Source organism: Ambystoma mexicanum, chromosome 3p (assembly GCF_040938575.1).
Source record: "Ambystoma mexicanum isolate Mex_15411 chromosome 3p, UKY_AmexF1_1, whole genome shotgun sequence".
Classification (NCBI taxonomy): domain Eukaryota; kingdom Metazoa; phylum Chordata; class Amphibia; order Caudata; family Ambystomatidae; genus Ambystoma; species Ambystoma mexicanum.
In genome coordinates this window covers 30,583,277-30,606,839 of record NC_090925.1, presented here as the reverse complement: position 1 = coordinate 30,606,839, position 23,563 = coordinate 30,583,277, and the positions used below count along the sequence as shown (strand labels likewise).

General features: G+C 47.7%; 1 protein-coding gene across 1 annotated transcript in view; it reads right to left on the bottom strand.

Annotated features, from left to right (window-relative positions):
- The window catches only part of LOC138580096 (transient receptor potential cation channel subfamily V member 6-like), a 353,625-nt gene that overhangs the window by 92,008 nt on the left and 238,054 nt on the right, over window positions 1-23,563 (bottom strand). The window contains exon 7 of the mRNA XM_069650375.1: window positions 15,761-15,907. Coding sequence (XP_069506476.1) covers window positions 15,761-15,907 — 147 coding nt within the window. The remainder of the gene's footprint in view (window positions 1-15,760; window positions 15,908-23,563) is intronic.

The following is a 23,563-nucleotide window of genomic DNA, read 5'->3' as shown; positions in this document are numbered from 1 at the left end:
TCAAAGCTTAAATCCTTCACTTAGCGTAGAAACAAAGGGGTTGCTGCCTGTCCCCTGGCACCCACATGTACCAGCAACCAGTGGTGGCTAGTGAATTTCTTAATTGTATGGGTCTAAGTATATGCCACAAACATGCCAGAGTGACTGAGCGCGCATGTGTGTGTGTGAGGTACTATGTGGCCCAGCGGGGCAGGCATGGCATATTCTACTGGGCATCTAGCATAAAGCTAGGTTTTTACTTTGCCAGCAAAGAATGACCCATTCCATCACTGTGCCTGTAGTCCTTGCTTTCACTGCCGTGATGCGTTTCTGCCTGGTAGGAGTCTAGGTTAGGCATGCCAATGTGCCTTTGTGCCAATGTATCTGGCACCAGGGGCCAGCAGAACAGCGACAGACCCTGATCATGCCCCTTCATAATGAGGATGGGAAATCCTATTTCGAGGACCAGGCTGTACATAACATATGGTCTACATGTACCATGATGTATGCCTTCCATTGCTCTACTTATCAGTGACAGGGGCAAAATAAGGCTCTTCGTAAAGGAGAGACAAAGCCAGTCCTCACGAGCAGCCCCCTAGGCCTCTGATGTGAATAGAGGGCAGATGCTGCACCCCTAAAAAGAGGGGAGGTGTAAACAACTCAGGGTGCATTGTGGGCTGCTGTAATAGGTGCAAAAGCACAGGAAGCCAAGGTGGTACAGGTGGCAAGGTTCCAATCAGCAGAGCGTAGAAGTCTGTGAGAAGGACAGAAGCCAGTGCACATATAAAACAGAATCACACGTGAACTTGACAAACAACAATGAGGAGAAGCGAGGAGCAGGTAAGTGACCAGCAAGAGTAATCAGAAGACCGGAACTGGACTAGCAAGGAGGAACAGGAAGGACAAGCGCTGGAGGAGGGAACAATACAGAAGCACCAGAGCAAGCCATCCTAAAAGACGCGTGGGTACTAGCTCTCCTCAAGAAGCCTACCCTAGATCCAAATGTCTCTACCAATTACCGCCCCATTACGACGGTCCCATTTCTACTCAGAATACTGGACAGAGCAGCTTACTTAGACATCCAAAAGTATCTGGAATCTAATAACCTTCTCGGGCTGCGTCAATCTGGGTGCCGTCCAGGTCACAGCACGGAATCAGCTCTCCTAGATCCTGGAAATGCACTTGCCTCGTCTGCGGCCTACACCACTAAACATATTAACACATGTAGACCTTTCCTTTCCGCGGACAGCTGCGTCACAATTGCTTGAGTGCTCATTGTCTCCAGGTTGGACTATTGCAATGCCCTCTTCGCAGGATCTACTACTTGTAACATTAGTAAGTTACAGATCATAGAAAACAATGTGTTGAAAAACAGCCTTGAACATTCCAAAAAAGGCCAGACATCACATGCTAGAAGAAATGTACACTGGTTGCCCATTGCAGAGCGCATTTTGTTTAAAGCAGTCACCAGAACTCACAAATGCCTTTTGAACACATCACCAAGGTACTTGTCAAGAAAATGTATTAAAAAATTGCAATACATCAGACCCACCCGGGCCACACACTCGCACCTCCTCACCACCCCCAGATTTAAACTGAAAAGAGCAGTGGGGGGGGTGGGTCACAGTTTCCAGGTTGTGGCTGCAAAACATTTGAATGCCCTACCACTACCATTAAAGCAAATGTAGTGGTGCACACTCCAGCGATGGAAAACGGGTATTAAACTTCGAGCAGGACAGGCAACTGGTTGTTCCCACCGGTCATAGGGAGGAAGGCAACTTGCAGAGCTCTTCTCTGTTGAGTAGAAAGTCGAGGTGGGTGAGAGCGGTTCTTACTAAGCCAGTACTTGTCCCTGCGACAGTCTTCTGGTGTCCCTCAGTCATGTTTTTCTTCGGATCTCTTCAGTGCCAGCAGTTGTCTTGGTTCCTAGGTCCAGCTCATCTCCTTAGTTAGACGGTGGTACCGCCCGTGGCTCCTTTATGATAGGTGGTGTTCCATCAACCAAGAGGACCTCATTGCCAACTAAAACATGGCGCCACGTGATTCACGCCACGTTACGCTCAGGAGGAGGAGTTTCCCCACAGCCTGACATGAAAACAACCCAATGGATTCAACAGGTCGCGTTGCAACTTTGCTCACTGCTGGTAATGCCCCTAGCGCGATTCTCTGTGCCGCTCTACTACTCTTCCCACGTTCTGATCCAGTGCCTTGCTTGCATCTTTCCTTCATTCTTCAGTTCCTTCCAACGCTCTGCCTTCTTAGTTCCTGTTCTATTCTGCCTGGGCTTTCTGCGTGTGAGCGTATAGTGGACCCTGCACTGTTTCTGCTGTTTCTGCTAGCCCTCACTGACCCGTGGGCATACTCATTATCCTGGTCAGCTCCTGGACTTCCAAATTCGGCTATGCACTGGACTCTTCACGACTTCAGGACCTTATCGCAGCACCAAGGTTGTTTTTTTTTACTACGTCAGAATTTTTCCTTGGGTTTTTCCTTCCCCATGCCAAGTCTGTCTGCTTTAATTAGACAGGCCTGGCATTAGGTGAGGAGAAACCTTTTCTGCATTAAAGAAAAACCTCTGCCAAAGAATTGGGTAAGCAAAAGCCTAAAAGCTTGCAACGCCCACCTATTGTGGTCAATATGGCAAAGCACCAGTCCTTGAAAAATGAAAACCTTATGCTGAAACAAGTCCTTCAGCTACGTGGCGCTGTTCCTCCAGTCTCTGGTACCGCACCTACTCTGGATACGTTCTATGGAGAGCCTGAAAGGTAAAAGGAGTTTTTGGATGCCTGTACTGTCCAATTCACCTTCCAACAGGCTTCTTTTCAATCAGACAGAGCCAAAATGGGCTGGAGAGACGCAGCTGAGATCCAGAACAGGAGGTGGTGAGCTGCGAGGGAGAGCTGGAGAGATGTTGCTGAGATCCAGAACAGGAGGTGGTGAGCTGCGAGGGAGAGCTGGAGAGATGTTGCTGAGATCCAGAACAGGAGGTGGTGAGCTGCGAGGGAGAGCTGGAGAGATGTTGCTGAGATCCAGAACAGGAGATGGTGAGCTGCGAGGGAGAGCTGGAGAGATGTTGCTGAGATACAGAACAGGAGATGGTGAGCTGCGAGGGAGAGCTGGAGAGATGTTGCCGAGATCCAGAACAGGAGATGTGAGCTGCGAGGGAGAGCTGGAGAGATGTTGCTGAGATCCAGAACAGGAGATGGTGAGCAGCAAGTGAGAGCAGGAGACGGAAAAAGAAACATATATTCTTGGTACAGCTAAAGTGAAAACTCACTGCCCATGGCCTTACACAATAGGTGTCCGGGACTCCCATCCATGCAGCAACCAGGACCGATCCTACTTAGAGTCAAAGCGAGGAAGGGGCCGGCCCCCTCGGGACATGTTGCCTAATAAATTTGTTCAAGTTACAAAACCACTTTTAGAGCCGCATGGCCTGAGGGTGCCGGCCCCTTCCTCGCTTTGAAGCTGAGCAGTCTCGGTTACTGCATGGATGGGAGACACAGCACAGGCCCGGATGCCGTGTGTTTTCTTAGTTTTAGAGATCTCATAACACACTAAGAAAACACACAGCATCCATATTATTATTTCTTTTAAACCATGCTACTGTCATTCCTTGAAAGTATTGCACTCCAAAGGTTAAGCCACATAAAAAGAGCTTCTATCTCTTGGAAAGGAGCAGCGAATAGAGAATTTATCCTCGATATTGTACGTTATCTCCCGCACACTTTTCCTTAGCGCGTCACTTATACACATGTCTACTGCATGTATTGCACTGCTTTATCAAGTTTATTTACTTCTATGTTTATTTCTTCTATGTCATTGCCCCACATGTGCTGACATAACATCCATTGGATTCATCATCACATGAAACGTTTACGTTATCATATTTGCTTGCTCTAATAGGAATTTGGCCAATACGTGCTGCTATTATATGGATCCGATTGGGTATTGTATTACATCTATTCATTACACATATTGACATGGCCATACCCCCATCCTGGCCTCTCTGCTCACACAGATTAAGGGATGCGAGGTGCCAATGATGTCATCACGCTGCCGAGCGCGCGATGTCGCGACGCCCGAGGTTTCCAGGGCAACTATTTCTACACAACGCATCCTTCTTCTTCGTCCCAGTACTATAGTGGTGGTATTATGGGGGATATAGTATTATATGGGAGATCAACAGCAAGACGCAGAGTTAAGCTGGATCTGCGTTCCCCAATGTGTTGAATTTCAGTGGTTTTGTTACGGTACGTTTCTTAGCTTAACTGATCATTAACTAAAGATTTTTCATTGAATATATTTTATTTTTTACATTTATAAAGCGCACAAAGCAGCCCTCGGGCATCGTGCAGCTGTTACATGCAATGCTTACTTAGTTACAGGAGACAGAGAAAGTACAGCCTGTCTGTGGTTCGTGGTTACAGTGAACCTGATGCCAGACAGGTAACGGTTAAGCGTGAAAGGTAGACAGCGGAGGTGGGGCTCTACGGTTCAAAGGTTACAACTACTACCTTATGAAACACAGGTATGGAGGGGGCGAGCCCAGATGGGTAGGCAGACACCCAGCCAAGTTTGAATATATGTCATCAGGCATAGGTATACCTATATACACGGATACATAGATGAGTGGATAACCATGATCAAGGACACCCTGCAGACCAGCGGAGAGCAGGCATTACAAGAGCGTCAAGAGGAGCCAAGTCAGAAGTCCTATCTGACACAGAGTCGCCCAATGCAGAATCCGCAGGTACAGCAGCATTTCATCATCCAAGCCCTTCCAATTCGTCGGATCTGCAAGCACATGATGGGATTGCTGGGTAAGAAAATTCGAAAATTACGTAGATGCCTACAATGAGAACTCTTCCGACAAGTTTGCCAGAAGCCTCCCAATTAACCAAGTGGGGGATGAAGTTGAGGCGCTGATCCACTCTCTACCACTTGAACTAACTGACGCCTCTCAAGGACTCACGGAAGCTTTAAGTGCTTATTTCAATTCCCAAAAGAATATTGACCATGAGCGACACATGTTCAATAGTGCTCGTCAGGTGCAAGGAGAGTCCATGAATTAATTTGCAATGCGGCTCAACAAGCTCGTGGCACACTGTGAATTCCACAAGTTCACAAATGAGGACGCAAGTCGACTTCACATCAGAGGATAGTTATCCTCACCATTTCGGAAGAAGCAGTTATGGGAACCCCTTCCCCTGGCCACCGTTCTCTTGATGGCAAGGACAGAATCAAGAGCGGAAACTCAAGCTGCTCAAATAGAAACAGGGAAGGAGGTCAAGAGAGAGACACTATATCAAATGTCACATTCGATCAAGAACAGGCAAGGAAGTGGCACGTCAATGAAAAGATACTCCATCGGAGGCAAAAGTTATAGATGCAGATAGTCATTTCCACATGAAAAAAACGTGAAGTGTCCAGCACTAGGGCAGAGGTGAAGCTACTGCAGCACAGAAAATACTCTAGCAAACTATGTCCCTCTAAGCCCATGAGATGGAAGTGAATCCACACCAGCCATCACCGTTGAGATGGGACATGATGGCCAGAAGGGATTTAGCGAGTCAGATTCACCAAGCAACGGGTCGTGTTCCGTCTACCTAAGAATATGAAGACTACGCATACATGATGTCTGATTCTGGCGATGCTCGAGGAAGAAGCATCAACTTATGGGTTGGAAGACACCCAGCCAAGTTTGTCATAGACACAGGGTCCACATTAAATATTATGTGCATATCTGAATTCAACAAGATGAGGGTGACCCCGACCCCGATACCTACTGGGTCGCAAAGAGGCCAGTGACAAATCATGGGAAGTTTCGAAGCATGCTGCGATACAAAGAGAGACCGCTACCATCAGAGGTTCATGTCCTCCAAAGCGAAGTGCCCGGGAAGCAACTTGCTGGGGTGTTCAACTCCATAGCCATAAACATTGCAGCTGTGATGTACAACATACAGTCATCACACCCAATGATCCACCAATTCCCATCTCGCATCCAAGGTCAGGGGTATCGTAAATCCCCCATCCATCTATCCATTGACATATCAGTGACACCAGTTATTCAGCACAAATACCAATTCACCTTCAATCATGAGTCGAGAAAGAATAGTCTACTAGCAAATTACATCATTCAATCAGCACAGGCTCCTACCCCATAGGGTTATCAAATCGTAGCTGTTGCAAAGAAAAGCACAATTGAAGGAATACACGTCTGTGTGGACATGAGGAAGGCAAACGAGGCTACAGGGCAAGAAAGACCTTCCGGGATACATCTGGATGACATGCAAATGCTTGCTTACTGGCGCATGAGTGTTCTCGAAACTCAACCTCAACAAGGGTTATCACCAGATGGAGCTGGACAAACTATCGGGATACATAACTTTCTCCAAGCACATGCATTTGTTTAGGTACAAAGGCCTAAGTTCGCCATTTCCTCAGCTGCGGAAATATTTCAGGAAATCATTTACCAGGTCATCAGACATTTCAAATTTTGCCTCAACTACAGCAACAACATTGTGATCTTTGGAGCCATATTTAAGCAGCATGATCAGGGTTGATACTCAATGCAGAGAAGCATGTTCCACAAAGCCAACCTGAAGTTCTTAGGACATGTATTTTCGAGGAAAGGCATAAGACCGGACCCAGAAAAAGTAAAAGCCATTACTAAAATCTCCGATCCCAGTGACGTCAGTGATGTCTGATCATTCCTGGGGATGGTCAGCTATTGTAGTCGCTAAATAAGGAATTTCGCTACTACAAGCACATCGCTGAGGGAGCTCACTGAGCAAGGCATTCCATTTCAACGGTCTTCCCTGTGTGACGAGGCTTTCCAACAAATCAAATGTGACATTGCCTCAGCCCACCATATGGCATATCTCAACCCCTCCCTATACTCTGAGCTGACAGACCTACGAGCCATACTGACACAGCACAGACCTGGGAGGGAATCGCCATGATCAATGGTTGCATATGCCAGCAAGAGTCTATCAGACATCGAGAGGCGCTATTCGCATCCTTAAAAAGGAATTACTTGCTGTAGTTTGGGTCTGTGAACATTGCCCAATGTTTCTACTAGGGAAACCATTCACGGTCATAAATGACCACCAGCCGTTAATAACAATTTATGGATATCCACGATTCAAAATGCCGCTACGCAGAGAGATATGGGGCCTTCGCGATTTTCAGATAATTCACAAGCCATGGAAAGAACACAACCCTGCAGATTTCATATCTCAACATCCACTACCTGAGCTGGCACAGAATCCATTCATGGCGAAGAGTACATCAACTTCTTCACTGAAATACGGTCAACAGGGCCGGTCTCTACTGCTCTCATAAAGGAACATGGTTGTCAGGACGAGACAATTCTCAAAGTGCTAGAACTGATCATGACAAGACGGTGGCACGCTGTGACTCTGGTTAGTCGTCAGGGAGGTACGATATGAGCAGCTGATCTGTGTGCTTTCAAACTGGTACAGGATGAGCCATCTGATTCTGCAGAAGGACTCATCATGAGGGTCACTCAACTGGTTGTCCCATTTAGCCTTCGACAACAAATTGTTGACCTTGCGCATGAGGGACACCGAGGAGACTTTGCCAGCAAGTGACATATTACAGACACTAGGCCTCATTATGAGTGTGCCGGTCCAGAAACAATGGTGCCGGCAAGCCTACCAGCACTGTTTCCGGATTGGCACACTATGACTCTGCGGGCGGGTGCCATCCCGCACACCAGGGTCAGACCAGGCAGGCGGAACGGCACCCGCAGAGTTTCACAGAAGCACTGGCACCGGGAAGTCAGGCGCCAGTAATTCATTATGGGACCAGCGGCAACCTGCCAGTTTTACCGGCATGGTTACTGCCAGACCTGTAATGAGGCCCACTATGTGGTTCCCCCGGCTTGCCGCCCTTGTAGAAAACACAATATGTTTGTGTCACCTATGCCAATGCACCATGAGAGCTGAAAAACCGGAACCGCTACAGATGTCGGAGCTACCAGAGACTGTATGGATTAAAGTAGCGGTTAACTTCTACAGACTGTTAAGAATGGAAAGTACCTGCTTGTATTAATGGACGAATACTCTCGATTCCATATTGAACAAGTTATGTTATCCATGGCAGGAGCCGTGGTGGTCCCAGAACTGGATATCGTCTCAGCGTGGGGTAACCCAGAGGTTCTCACGCAGGATAATGGGCCCCCTTTAAGTGCGGCAGTGTTCACCCGTTTTTTATGGTGCATGGGTGTTCATCACCAGAAGATCACTCCCTTATGACTCCAAGCAAATGGGATGGTTGTAAGGTTCATGGGCTGTTTAAAGAGGATGGTGCAGCAGAACGAGCGGAGTATCATGTCTCTCAATCAAGCACTGTGCAGCCTGCAGAGACACTACAGGAACTCGCCTCACAGCATCAAAGGGAAAAGCCCCGCTGTAATAGTGAATGGAATATAAGGACAAGGTTACCCCACATCCCCAGCAGAGATAAATGTAATCATCGTGAAATATTAAGGGTGGATCAGGAGAAGAAGGAAGGCATGAAGGAGTATGCTAACCGGAGGAGGCATGCCGCTTCGTCGTCCATGCACATGGTGGATAGCGTCCTGGTTTACCGGCGACAAGTGAGGAAGTCGGAATCTCCATTTTACCCTGTTGCCATGACAGTGTTGCACATCAATGGATCCATGGTGACGGAGAGTACCCTGGATTGAGTGGTTACTGGCAACGTGTCGCAGTTTAGGACATATTTGCTGTCCAAGGATAATGAACCAGAGGAAGAGAGGCCGGGAGAAGAAGCACTAGTTGAGTCGAGACCTAAAGAGACGAGTGAGCAGACTGTGGTTCGCTCTCGCCAGTCACATGCATCAGGAAGCCAATGCAGCTCATTGAAGAGACATGTGATAGGCTGATGAACTGACCCAGTGGTACAAGTTGCTTTGTTTTTCCCGGGAAAGATGTCACATCTCTGCATCATCAGGTGGCCCTGATGATGCGAACGTGATGAGGCTGCACGGTCTGCGTGCCGCAACGGCGAGGGGAGAAGAAGACAGCAATGCGCATGCGCAAGCTGCAAAATTTTGCGCTGGGTGAATCAAAGGAAATACACATTCGCCCTCGGCTCTGTATTCATGTATTTACTTGTGGGAGTTTGCCCTTCGCCCTCTACACCAGGCAACCCCACAGTAGTGAAATTACTAAAGTAGATGGAAAAGATTGTGGGGAAAAAACAGCTTGACCGCTGCACATTGAAACATGGTCAAATTACCAAGGTGTATTACAAAGAATGGGAGAAACGGGAGCTCCAATGCAGCACACTGGGGAAGCATACTGTAGTCAAAGTTCCAAAGCCAGTGAGACAAAGAGACGTCTGTTGCTGAGTTCTGGGAAACGTGGGAGAAGTATTAGAGTGTTTGATAATGATTCTGATAGAACATGTGCTCTGCGATAACCCCGGCATCCGTCCATTTGTATCCAACACATACCAATAGCTCATTCCCTTTTTACCCCCCAGAAAAGTGGAGAATGAGTCCTGTTTGTTTTTTGGCATAAAAAGGCAGCAGATTTATTCCACAATATCACAAAGCACACTGAACACATTTGTGGAAAACACTCATAAGATGCGGCGACTGTTCCGTGTCCAAATAAACTGCTTCCCCCCTTTCCTTCCCCAAGAGTCCAGAATAGGCCCAACTCTCCCCACCTTTGCAGCCGAGCCCCTCCCGCCCCTGCAGGCGATCCTGGGCGGGGAGAGTGCCGTTTCCTTGAGGGAAGCTGAGCCCTAGTTGTTCCTCCCAGATGCCCCTGCCGCTTAGGCTCCCAAGGGGCGCTGGGTCAAAGAAGAGCGAAGACCCTTCCGGCTTTCTCCTGGCTCATCTGGAGTCTGTCTCATGTGTTTGTTCGGCCAAACACCGCCACACCGCCTTGTCATCCTGCGACGTCGACGACCATGTATTTCTGCTTGTTCTGTTCATAGGGTTGGTGGGTGGGAAAACGAAAACCTTCTTCTGCGGGTAACGAGCGGGCGTCCTTCTGCAGCAGCTGAAGATGCTGTCTGTAGTAAGGAGCCCGCCCGTTATAAAGGGGAAGCCCCTCCCCTTTCTTTTGGTTGCCCTTCGCAGGCTTCCCCAGGATTTTGCCGCGCTTTTCCTTCGCAGGCTTTCCTTCCTTTTGCCGTGCTGGGGTCAGCGCCTCCCCTTCTTCCCAGGAGGGGGAGGCCAGGAGGACACTGCCCGGGTTATCGGGGTGCCTCCTCCATTTTGCTTTGCTTTTCGGCGTCACTGTCATAACCCCGGCATCCGTCCATTTGTATCCAACACATATCAATAGCTCATTCCCCCCGCCCCCAGAATAGTGGAGAATGAGTCCTGTTCGTTTTTTGGCATAAAAAGGCTGCAGATTTATTCCACAATATCACAAACCACACTGCACACATTTGTGGAAAACACTCATAAAATGCGGCGACTGCTCCGTGTCCAAATAAACTGCTTCCCCATTTCCTTCCCCAAGAGTCCAGAATAGGCCCAACTCTCCTCACCTTTGCGTCCGAGCCCCTCCTGCCCCTGCAGGCGCTCATGGGCGGGGAGAGTGCCGTTTCCTTGGGGGAAGCTGAGCCCTAGTTGTTCCTCCTAGACGCCTCTGCCGCTTAGGCTCCCAAGGGGTGCTGGGTCAAAGAAGAGCGAAGACGGTTCCGGCTTTCTCCTGGTTCATCCGGAGTCTGTCTGATGTGTTTGTTCGGCCAAACACTGCCACGCCACGAGTGGGTTACCACCCACCGTGGCTCCCCCCTTGCTCCTCTCCTTACATTTCCAGGATTTTCATGCAGAGATTCCAGAAAAACAGATCCATGCCCAATGGTGATAGGTGCACCCCATCCTTGAGGAAATATTCTGGAGATTTCAAATTAATCAGGCCCTGCCTGATCTGCCCAAAGCCTCTGCCCCTGCAGAACTTTGCCATTGCACAGTTTAGCTCCCGCCTGGACTCCACTGCAGCGTGATTATCCGCACCTCTCCATTCCGGCCTCGGGATGATCTCTGACCAAACGATCTCGGTTTCCCCCAGTTGACCTGCTAGCTCCTGTAATGAGAACATCATTTCCCGCATCATAGCCCCCCTCCCGGAACCTGTCAAATCGTTCCCCCCCCTCCCAAGTGAATGACCAATATGTCTGGCTTTTGCTTGTTGCTCAACAATCTGCGCACCTGCCCCTGTAGTTGCGCCCATTTCATACCTGGCACCCCGTGCCACCCAATCCTGAACTCGCCCGCCGTCAGCTTTTCCTGCTCCGCCGTCCAGCTTGCCCCTGTCCTAGACACAAATGAGTGTCCTATTACCCAGACTGATCTCTTCTTCCTTCGGGCTGGTGCTGGTTGGAAAAGAAGGAGGAGCGTCAACCTTACAGTTTTTCAGGCCTGATATATCTCTTGAAACAACCCGATTTCCATCTCCCAATCTGTTTGATTGCCGCCTCCCCCATGCCCACGGCTTCGGCCGATGTAGCGGCCCCTATCCAGAATGAGTGTGTCCCAAAGACCCCTTCTGTCTCCCCTATCCCTTCCAGCGCCAGCTCCATCACTCTCCTAAACTGAAAGCGACTCAGTGCCGAACCATCCTGATGAATGCGTAGCGGAGCCCCCCTTACTGAAGGAGGTCTTAGCTTTAGGAAACCTGACGCCGCCTTGACTGGGCAAACCGTGCTTCCTGTGATGGGCTGTAGAGAAACTATGCACCCTTTTCCTTCCTGATCCGTCTTTGATCTTTTTAACCATAATGTTACCTGTGTCTCAGAACAGTGCACATCCTGCATTTGTAGAAATCTCGTACCTTTCGCACCTTTGCTTTCTGGTACCAGTTCACTCACCCTAAATGCCCCGAAGAATGCTAACGTGAACGCTGCCCTGAACAATGACGCATCAAATCCCCCGTGGCAGATTCGTTCGAGGCAAGCCACCACCCTCTGCAGCTTGCCCACGTCTATGGACCTCCTTTCATCACTTCCAGGCCTCTCTTGCTTGGCCCGACCCTTCATAGCCATACAAATATAATGCTCTTTAGTAGGGTCACTCTTACCCTCCAGTTTAGAAAAATGGGCAATAGCTGCCAGGTGGTGTGCCATCCATGACCTGGTTTTTCCTTCTTGCCAGCCCCAACCCACAGAGGCCCTCACTGGCGTCTCCTGCTGGCCTTCTCCCAGTACCCCTCATTTGAAATTCAGGTACCGCTCCCAGCATGCCATGTACCTTTTGGTCGTGCCTGGTGCCAGTGCCGTCTGAATCAGGGCACTCAGATTACCCCAATCCTGTCCCACCGCTGTGTTTCGAACGGGGACATCATTTTTTCTTCTGCTCCAGGGCAAGTCTCCTGAAATGTCTCCCACTGTAAACGAGAGAGAGCATCAGCTGCTGTGTTCTGAACCCCAGGAATGTGTCTTGCTCATACCTCGATATTCCCTTCTAGCATGCATCTATGGAGTTCTATTAGTAACCGCAAAACCTTTGTGCCGCTGGCAGAACCTTGGTTAATGATTTGGACTACTGCTAGGTTGTCTGACCAGAGCATGACTTTGCTGTTTTTCAGTTGCTCCCCCCATAGTTTAAATGCCACCACAATGGGAAAGAGTTCCAACAGTGTGATGTCCCTGGTGACCCCTTGCCGATGCCATTCCTCTGGCCATGCCATGCCGCACCACTTGTTTTCAAGGATTGCCCCGAACCCCAGAGCTCCAGATGAGTCTGTGAACAACTTGCGCCTGTTCCTGTTACTTACACTTCTCCACAACAAAACCCCATTAAAGTTGTCTATGAATGTGTCCCACATGGCAAAGTCCTCCCGCACTTCAGACCCCAGCCTGACATGTTGGCCAGCATGTTGCAGCCCTACTGTTTTCAGCTCAACACTCCTTGCGAATGCCCTACCCACCGGAATGACTTTCCCTGCAAAATTGAGGTTGCCTGCCAAGACCTGGAGCTCCCTCAGGGTTGCCTTCTTCTTACACCTTAATCCCTTGATGATCTCCTTCAGTTTTGCTACCTTGTCCTGAGGCAGCCTGTATTCCCCTTTCACTGAGTCAATTTCAATCCCCAGGAAGGTCAGACAGGTCACTGGCCCTACAGTTTTTTCACAAGCTGGTGGCACCCCCATTACCTTCAACAGCCACTGAAAAGTACACATGAGGTCCTCACACTCTTTGGCCCCTTTTTTCCTGATAAAAAGAAAATCATCCAGGTAGTGTACCACCACCCCTTTCTGACACTCCTGTTTCACCGCAAACTCCAAGAAGGTGCTAAACGCTTCGGAATAAGCACAGGAAATGGCAATCCCCATCGGTAAACATTTATCATAATAGTAGAGCTCTTGTACCTTAAAACCCAACAAATGTTGACTTTCCACATGAATGGGTAACAACCGGAAAGCCGACTCAATGTCAGCCTTTCCCATAAGGGCTCCCCTGCCTGCAGCACTCACCACTTCCACTGCTGCCTCAAAGGATGAATAATGCACTCTGCACAATTCTTCGCTAATCCCATCATTGACTGAACCCCCTTCTGGAAAAGAGAGGTGGTGGATCAGCCGGTACTGCCCCTCCTCCTTCTTGTGGACCAGACCTAGTGGTGATATGACCAGGTTTGGCATTGGTGGTTGCGTGAATGGACCCGCCACTCTGCCCAAGTCCACCTCCTTGGCTACCTTTCGTGCCACCACCTCCGGCATCCCTAGAGCTGACCGCAGGTTGTGCGCCTCTGTGCCCTCTTACTTCCGCACATGGGATCCTGAACCCCCACCTGAAGCCTTCCCACAACAATCTAGCATCTTCACAGTTATGGTAAGTATTCAACCACGGAGTCATTGCTTGCAGGTTAACCGGGGTTGGCAGTCGAATTCTAATCAAATCATTACACATGCTTTTTGGGATAGACCTTGACATCATACTTTTAACCTCATTCCTTTTTTACCTTGTTTTTTCCTTTTGGGCTGCTCCTGCATCTTCCTTCGCTGGCCGAGGAGCTGTGCTCCTTGCTGCTCCCTCCCCTAGGGTGCTTAAATCAGCAAGTTTTGCCAAAGGGGCAGCCCTCTTCTGAATTGACCTTCCAGCAATTAGCTTGCTCCCCCTGGTAGCTGGCTCTGTTGTTCCAGGAGGAGTACCCGCGAAAGGACGCCCTCCCCCACCGGGTGAACCCCCCCTGCCTCTCCATACCTGAGGCTTTTCTCCAGTGGCTTTTTCACCCCCTTCTCCCTAGAGCACTAGTTTATCCAAGAACCCGCCCACATCCATTTCATCCCAGGACAACGCTGGCCATACCTGCATTTTTAATCGGAATGCCTGATCATACTGTAGCCATCCTTCGCCCCTTCGCTTTAAATAAATATCATGGATGTACTGTCCATATGCCAGCATTGCTAAAGCATCCTGTGGGTTCTTCTCTATCATTATTGATGTATATACTTTAAATGCTTTTAGCCAACTGTGAATGGATGCCTCAGTCTTGGGCGTCTCCTTATCCCTCTTCTCTTTCTCCTTCTCAGATAATTCCTTTATCCCGTTACCCAGAGGCTCCATCCCCACAAAATCCAGGATTTCTATGAACTCTTTCCTCCATACCCTTTCTTTGATTGCCAATGGTATGTGCCATGATAACGAGTTAACTGCCACCCTGACCGGACCAAACCCAGGCATTGTTCTCCCATACTGAGTCATTGGTCCCCATACCCCCTCCTGTCTGGCATTAGTGCCGGGGACCGGAGGTAACCCTGGGCCTGCCACCTCTTGCCCCACCATGTGGGTGCCTGTGTTGCCCCTGTTACTGCTAGCCCCATCTGGTTTGTTGGCCCGGGCCCGTTTAAGGGGTTTGCAGTGCTTACAGCCATGGATTTCGCAGCGCTTTTCCTTCGCGGGCTTTCCTTCCTTTTGCCGCGCTGGGGTCAGCGTCTCCCCTTCTTCCCAGGAGGGGGAGGCCAGGAGGAGGACACTGCCCGAGTTATCGGGGTGCCTCCTCCATTTTGCTTTGCTTTTCATCGTCACTGTCAAATGTAGCTTTTGTTTAGGACTCTGGGAGACTAGCAACTTTGTGAAAAAAGTGCAACAAATTTGCAATATTGGATATGGGTAAAGGAGGGTGTTTTGCACGAGAATATGTACAGGAATGATATGTAATAGTTCCAAAAAAGAAAGTAACTGGTAAGAGTTTGAAGACAATCAGAAATATCACAGCACTTGTACAATTCTTTGACAGCTTTGCCACAACCGATACAATCCTCATCGGTCCTCGCGCCTTGAAACACTTGTGTATAGGCGCGTTACAAATACCATATCATATCATACCTAGTCTACAGGTCAGACCCAGGCTTTGGGCTTGGGAAATAACTAGCATTACTGGTGAGCTAAATCTTTGAGAACCCTTATCATCAACCCTTGCAGAAAGTCAATAACACTAGTTATTTGACCAAACCGGATTTATGAGATTCAGCTCTACAGCTTTCAGAGGTCAACACACATGAATGCACTGGCTCTTCCACCCTTCTCCCCAACCCCCACCCCTCCCTCACATGTCTGTAGTAAGGGAGGTTCAGTTTCTAATGAACTTGCTAATCAGGAAAACCAACAGGGCGTAGTGCAACACCTGGCTTGGGGTCAGTTTCAAGAATAATTTGACAGGTCAGCAAAATAGAACCGAATGTGGAGTAGCTCATTTGAAAAGAATAAAAACAGAAGTGCTCAGCTGATGACTTACAATCTGTACATATTTATATGTTACATAATATTGATACAGCCAGGATACCTCTTTCTTTTTTGAAGTTGTAACAACCTCCAAAACGGACCGCCTTTGTCCCTGCAGGTCAATCTCCGAGAGGTCGTACAAGGTGCACGTCAGGGGGCCCAGCGTCCACTGCACCTGTTTCCTCTTCTGTACCAAGTGCTGGAACATCTGAGCAAAATGGGAGACCAAGAGACAGAGCAAGTGAAGGTTTAGATAGTATATGTACATGGTTATCAACGGCTAGAAGGTCCCCTCATGTCAACACAAGCCCATCAAAACCCTACAGCAATTCAAATTCTCAAAACTAAAGCCAAAAACCTTACAAGTCAAACATCGGATGAAGAAAACCTAGACCCTGACCTAAGGCGCTGCATTCAAGATAATGTCACACAGCGATTCCTCGGCTTACCTATGGGTGATCTGCCAACCACTTCAGCTGCGGTTTCACCCATCGCACTTGCCTTCACAGGAAAGCACTTACATATATCTTCAATCAGGCACAATTTGTTTAAGGACTTCAAAGATACAATTATTTATCAAGTGGACTCTGCTGCAGCAAAGTGAACTTTCACCTGGATCAACATGATCTATGGGAGCCTGGGCAGATTACACAAAACAACAGAACCTATCCCAAGAGTGTCTAGTAGATTTGCACCAGAAGAAGGGCGCACAGCCAATACAAATTCCCCTCCCGCTGTTCAAGCCAACCGAGGCCCTCCCCCCAGGTGGCGACATCTTTTTTTTTTTATAATGCGGTGAGGCAACAGGGACATTTTCCTTTTTCCCTTTGGTGGCGGCCATCTTGGATTCATATTTTTTTTCCCCCGGGCTGCGAAGAGCTTTCTTGCCCCGGCGGAGGATGTGGGGGTGGATATGGCTGGTAAGGGCCCATGAGCCTCCCAGGGCTCAGTCTCGTGGGCTTTTGCTGGCCATGTCCACCCCCCCACTGGGGTGTGAAAGACATAATGACTGGCTGCACTGGCATTGGTACTTCGGTCACTTGGGGCTTAACATCCCTTAGCAGGAAGGTATCCCAACAAGTAACATTAGTTTAAATTTAGATATTAGGTACAGGTGCCTCAACAGTGTGACCCTTACACTAACATTACAATCAATTAGTTGTTTGAGCCCTGTCCATCAATAACAGCCTAGCAACAACAATTCTTAATACTTTATTAGCACTGGGCAAAGTGAGCTCTGGAAGCAAGGCGGTAAAAGGAATAGAACATATCATTAGACCCAACACAATGACATTATAGTTATAGTATTTCCCAGAAAGAGCAACTTCCATTTCCCAGTCTCAATCACACTGCCAGAAAGAGCACCTTCCAGTCCACTGCCAGAAGGAGCACTTTCCAGTCCGATGTCTCAATCACACTGCCAGAAAGAGCACCTTCCAGTCCGAAGTCTCAATCACACTGCCAGAAGGAGCACCTTCCAGTCCCAAGTCCCAATCACACAGCCAGAAAGAGCGCCTTCCAGTTCCAAGTCCCAATCACACTGCCAGAAAGAGCATCTTCCAGTCCCAAATCTCAATCACACTGCCAGAAAGAGCACCTTGCAGTCCCAAGTTTCAATCACACTGCCAGAAAGAGCACCTACCGGGCCACCGCCACAAAGAGCACCTTGCTGTCCTAATAACACTGCCCAAAAAAGTACCTTCCAGTCCCAATCACACTGCCAGAAAGAGCACCTTCCAGTCCCAAGTCTCAATCACACTGCCAGAAAAAGCATTGTGCAGTCCCACGTCTCATTCATACTGCCAGAAGGAGCACCTTCCAGTCCACTGCTCAGAAAGAGCACTTTCCAGTCCTAATCACACTGCCAGAAAGAGCACCTTCCAGTCCCAAGTCCCAATCACACTGCCAGAAAGAGCACCTTCCAGTCCACTGCCAGAAAGAGCCCTTTCCAGTCCCAATCACACTGCCAGAAAGAGCACCTTCCAGTCTCAAGTCTCAATCACAATGCCAGAAAGAGCACCTTCCAGTCCCAAGTATCAATCACAATGCTAAATGCAGAAAAGGTAGCAGGCACCCCTCTCTAGAAAGAACACAGATGACAACCTGTTCTGTGTTTTATTCCCACTTTTACACATCAATACATATACATTACCATAAAATATTTACCTCAATCCCTCCTCAATAAAAATCAATTTCTCAAATTAGATTTACAAATTATTTGCATATAAAATATGCAGCAGACGGAAGCACTAATAAGTCCCCCGAAAAGATATTGCTACAGAATTGATCAGACCTGATAAAGTGTGCGCTCCTTACAAATAATGAACACCGCTTAATATACGCTTCATAAAGTACCAGACCATCTTTCAGAACATGCCTGGTGGTCTCGACTTCTTGGGTGCAACGTCTACATTTCCTCTGATAAGGGACTCTGCTCCAAGAACCCAGAACTTGATTAGTATCGAGCACATTGAATCTTCAACCCATTATACATTTCCGCAATGACACACATTGAGTTTTTACAATAAATGTAAAAAACAAGGGGAAGGCAATCCTTGACAAGCATAATCATAGGATTTTGGTTTCAGAGGCAATCGCTCAACCAATTGCTCTCAATCCCAGAGTTGTGCTTTATTTTTCATTTGTGCTACAGTGACACCCAAATTGAATGGTTTTTCAATTCTAAAATCAATGGCCTCATGAGATTTCTGTAGCTCCTCCATAAAACTATTCATTGCAATGCTCGGCTTCACATTACCTTTAAGCACTTGTGCAAATTGGATCAACAGGGACAACACGTCTCCAGAATCCATCATTTTCAATTAAAAAGGAGCGTTGCGTGCTATCCTCCATCGAGTCATAAGCGAGATGAGGTCAAGTTATGATATATATGATTTTATTTTATTTATATCGCGCCCATACACAAGTGAGTTCACAACATATGGCCTCCAGAGGGACATGATTGGGTAAACCCAAATTATATTACCAAATTCTCCTCTCTATTGGATGTAACCATTTCTCTTCCCTTTCCCCAAATCCTTCAAGACCATACAGGATACACAAAAGTCCCTCAATCGAATATCCACCTCAGATCCCTCAATTGAATGTCCACCTCCAGATGTAATAACGGACTTAGACATATTTTCTTAATGGCTTTGGTCATTATAAAATGTGACAAATCCTTACACACTAATCAGGAGCTAATTAAGACTCCCAAATAAATATATTGTGAGGGGGGTCGCAGTAAGGAGACACTGACAAGTGGCTTTCACAGTAATGCTTTATTTAAATAATAAACGGGGTGGGAACCCTGCCTCACTCTCCCAAACTATATGAGGGGTTTCCCTGCCTCAACGCCTCACTATCCCTAACTCTATGAGGGGTTTCCCTGCCTCAGCACAAATAACTAGTGGACCGGACCAGTCATTGTCAGGATGTCCAAAATAAAGTTCACTGTCCTGTGCCCAAAACCTATTCTGATCCTCGCTCTCTTAGTACTACACAATACTATTAGGGGAAATGAATAAGTCTCTTGGCTTCTCCTCTGTAGCCTTCTGGTGTTCTTGAACATAAAGTTTCAATGCAGTGGTAAAACACCCAAAAAGTGTTTTGAAACAAAGTACACAAAGTCATAAACAAGACCCTTTGATTTGTTGCTTAACCAAATATTAGGGAAGTGATTTTCTTCCCTATGAAGTGGAGGTTACAATGCCAGGGGGGACAAATCCACTCCCCCTGGTCTTTCCTCAGGTTTGTGAATATGAACTGTTCTCCCCGTCTTTGACAGGTCTGGTATATTCGCCTGCCAAGTTCTGTGAACAACAACTCCCAGAGTGACTGGGACGAGGAAGAGTGGGGCTTGTATCAGACGGTCAGTCAACTGAAGGGAAATCTTTGCAAAGCTCATTGTTGGGCGTACCCCATGAGGAACACACAGTTCTTACTGGAAGTGGGGCTTTTTCCTGAAACCTGTCTGATGATGAATTTGATTACCATAGTCCTGGACAACTTTACACTATGAAACTTCAACCCCCAAACGTCAGGCGATCCGACTATGTCAATAGTAAGTGGTTTGTCAGTTTCAGCCATTTATCACCCCGATGGGGTACACGTGGTATCATCCCGACAGGGCACACGTGGTATCATCCCGACGGGGCACACGTGGTATCATCCAGATGGGGCAAACGTGGTATCATCCCTACAAGGCACACGTGGTATCATCCCAATGGGGTACACGTGGTATCATCCCGACAAGGCACATGTGGTATCATCCCGACGGGGCACACGTGGTATCATCCCGATGGGGTACACGTGGTATCATCCCGACAAGGCACATGTGGTATCATCCCGATGGGGTACACGTGGTATCATCCCGACAAGGCACACGTGGTATCATCGCGACAGGGCACACGTGGTATCATCCCGATGGGCTACACGTGGTTAGAGTTTTTCAGACAGGCCGCGGTTTGGTGCTCTTAGTTGTCGCTGGCTTTCGGGAGCCCGGGGGCATTTCTAAACTCTAGCTAGAGTACTTTAGCGTGCAGAAGGGTGTTTAGGTTTTATTGGATTGCTTTCGTTTACGCTGTGCGACACATGCAGTGATTTGAAGGGTGTGAGCAACGTAAGTGCCATCAGTTGGGAGTAGGGGAGGAATTTCCTGCGAGAGGAGCTTGGATGCCCGTGAGAGACTCGCGCAGCTAATTTTTGCTTTCGTGTTATGGAGAAAATAGTGCTTTGGGGAGACAGGAGATACCAGGCATTAATTGTCTTTTAATGACTGCCACAGTGCCACATGCTTCACACTAGGGAGGAAGAGCAGAGATTCTTTGGAGGTCAGCTTCTGCGGCAGAGACGTCTTCATGGGAGGACAAAAGGGGCTCGTGCAAAGATGGCAGTGCCCATTATTAGCCAACCATGGTAGGACAAAGCTCTGGACCTGCTGCCCGGATGTTGACCACAAGTTCCTTCTGGTCTGAGCAATTAATCCTGTAAAGCCTTTTGCGTTCACTGTAGAGGACACAGTGGCCCGGATTCTCCAGCCTTTTTTGGCGCAGCTGACGAAATGTGTAACCGCATCTCATTGCTTGCGCCCAAAAAAAAGTGCACCCAGATCCGCAAAGAGCTTCTGAATGTGTGTATCTTAGATGTGCACAGTCCGATGCGCTTTTTCGCTCCCTTTGCTCATTTGCGCAAACAAGGGAGCCTTTTTGCACATTTCAATGCACATCCTGAATCCATAAATGGGGTGAGCTTTCCCATGCGCACAAATGAAAGATCTTCGATTCTCCCTCGCATGGGAAGGACTGTGCACGATAGGTTCATTTCTGAACCTTTCAAAGATCTGATTTGAAGTGGGAGATCAGCTGGGTTAAGCACTGCTCTCCCACTTGCATTTCTATCCTTCAGGCGGGGACAGAAATGAGTTTTTGTTTTTCAGCGCATTTCACAGTTACCGGCCCTTCAAGGTCCTGTCCCTCTGAAATACGCTCCCAGCACCCTAGACGCCTGCAGTACATAAGTGCCAGGCGCACTCTTTAAGGGGGCTGGGCAGCACATGTTTGCGCTTCCCTTCAGCCACCCCTGAAAGCAGCAATTCACTTTTGAGAATAAGGTGATCCGTGCATTTTTGCAGTGAGTGCAAATAAAAATAAGCGCCTCCTCTGCGCTTATTTCATTTGCACTCAATTTTGAGAATCTGCTGCAGTTTGCTCACTCTAGCACACCTCCTGCAGCATTCTCACTCTTCTGGGAGGAGCACATTCATCACCTGCACTCCTAAAAGTCTTAATGCATATTGATAAGTTTGAAGGCCACGATTGTTCAGAAAATGGCTCAGTGTGGTAAAGACTCATTACAGATATGTGCGTTCTTATGCCAGATCATATTACCAAACTCCATATGTATATTATATATACAATATATATTTATGATAGTAACACCTACAGCGCTACAAAACAATGTACCTCATCAGACAGCGCTAGCCAGGTCTAGAGCATGGTTCCTCTGAAGGAGGGTTGCAAAAACTAGCAGCCACCCCCAATAAAGAGCATACAGTTCTAATGTGGAGAGGTGATGAGGTAGTCACATTCAAGACTGTGGAGCCAAAGTGTGGAGGCTCATATCCTGGCTCTACCAGCGGATGATACCGTAATCCTGGACATATCATCTTATCTCACTGCGTAGTACTCTGCAGCCTTGCGTGAGCAGACTTTCCTTCGCACACCAAGTGTACTGTTTAGCCCATTACCTGATCTTTCTTTTTATGTAGGCCATTTGAGTGGAGGGGTCACATACAGAAGAGAGCGGGCCATATGTCACCAGCCTCTGCCCAGAATATTTGTGATTGCGCTTATTGAGCACAAGAAATGGGCTGCTTTTTTATATAAATTTAAAGGTACTTCTGCACATCATAACAGTAAACATGCCTGTGTCTTGCATGTATTTAAAGCTTTAAAATACAATAGAAAACCCCAGATTAAACCCTTTAAGCTCACACCAATTTATATTCTGATACTTGCATACTTGCCTTGCTGATGGGAGAACAAAGCCGGAATAATTCTCCTTTTGCAAACCTTTCTATAATGTTTTGTTTTTAAATATTGTGAAGTCAGGTTAATGGGTGAGTTGTGAACTTTCCAAGTCAGTTCTAGAAAACAGGGTATAATTTCAGTTCATGAGATTGAAATATTCCCAAATAATTGTACTTTGCTGTACGAAAAGAACTGGGAAACAATGTGTCAAGTTCAGAAATTGCAGATGGGCTAACATCCCAGCGTCCCTTCACGACCAATGTGTGGGATCCTAGACCGTTCATTTAATCTTGTGCTGCCTAACTGGTCAAAATGGCCATTCTTTAAACATGTCAAGCTATGCGCCCGTAAGAGTGATTTCGTTATCAGTGTATGTCACGAATCCTGTGGCGTCATCACCGAACCCCAGCCTAAAATCCCCCTTCTCATGTGGCAAGGAGAAGGCAACCGCTACCTGATCCCAACTCTGGAGGTGGTGTTATGAGGAAGGACCACATGGGAAGAGAAGGCTGCCACGGGGAAGTGGCGACTCCTTTGGGAGGGACACAGTATTTCTCTTCTTATGAGGATGAAGACCCTATAATTCCCAAATACCTGATGGCATGCGTTAGAAAGGCATGGTATCAAGAGAGACACAGACGGTTTTCAAACCTTTATTTCTTAAAGATTTAGGGTTAGTGTAATGCCTGCCCGGCCCTAACTCTAAATGAATGGATCCCTCAGATTACGTTTCTAAGGGCCGACGATGTCTGAAAATCCAAAATAATATTGCATCTGTGTCCAAACCTATTCTTGCCCTCACTATACAAAAATGTGTTATGGGGTCTTTTGTCAAAAATGGAAACATTGTGGTTCAACAAATAAATAGGGAACTAGGGTTGCTTTCCGGTGGCCTTCTTGCCAGGCGTTGTTTTAAGCTCACAAAAATGAGTTCAATTAAACAGGGCTGCCTGCAAGACCTTTGCCATAGGGTCCTGGCAGTGAAGTCAAATACCTTCAGTGTCTTGGAGTTCCCTTCGCCAAGCTTCAACTTATTCAAGTTTCAAACACCACAAAAGAAATGCATCACAGTTCCTTTTTGAAGCTTCTCGGGATACTGTTCCCCAAGCTTCAGTCCTTTCAACACTATAATGAAAATCAATAAGTCTCCGACTTGGTTGGGCCTCTTTGGTTTCCCTTCCCCCAAGTTCAGGCCCCTTCCAGCTTTCAAACACAAAGTCAGTTTTATCAGGATGTACTTTGATTTCTTAACTAGGCCTCACAGGGTTCCATCCCCAAGTGCAGGCCTCTTCCAGCTTTAAGCACTAAAGAAAATATACATATTTATCAGAATG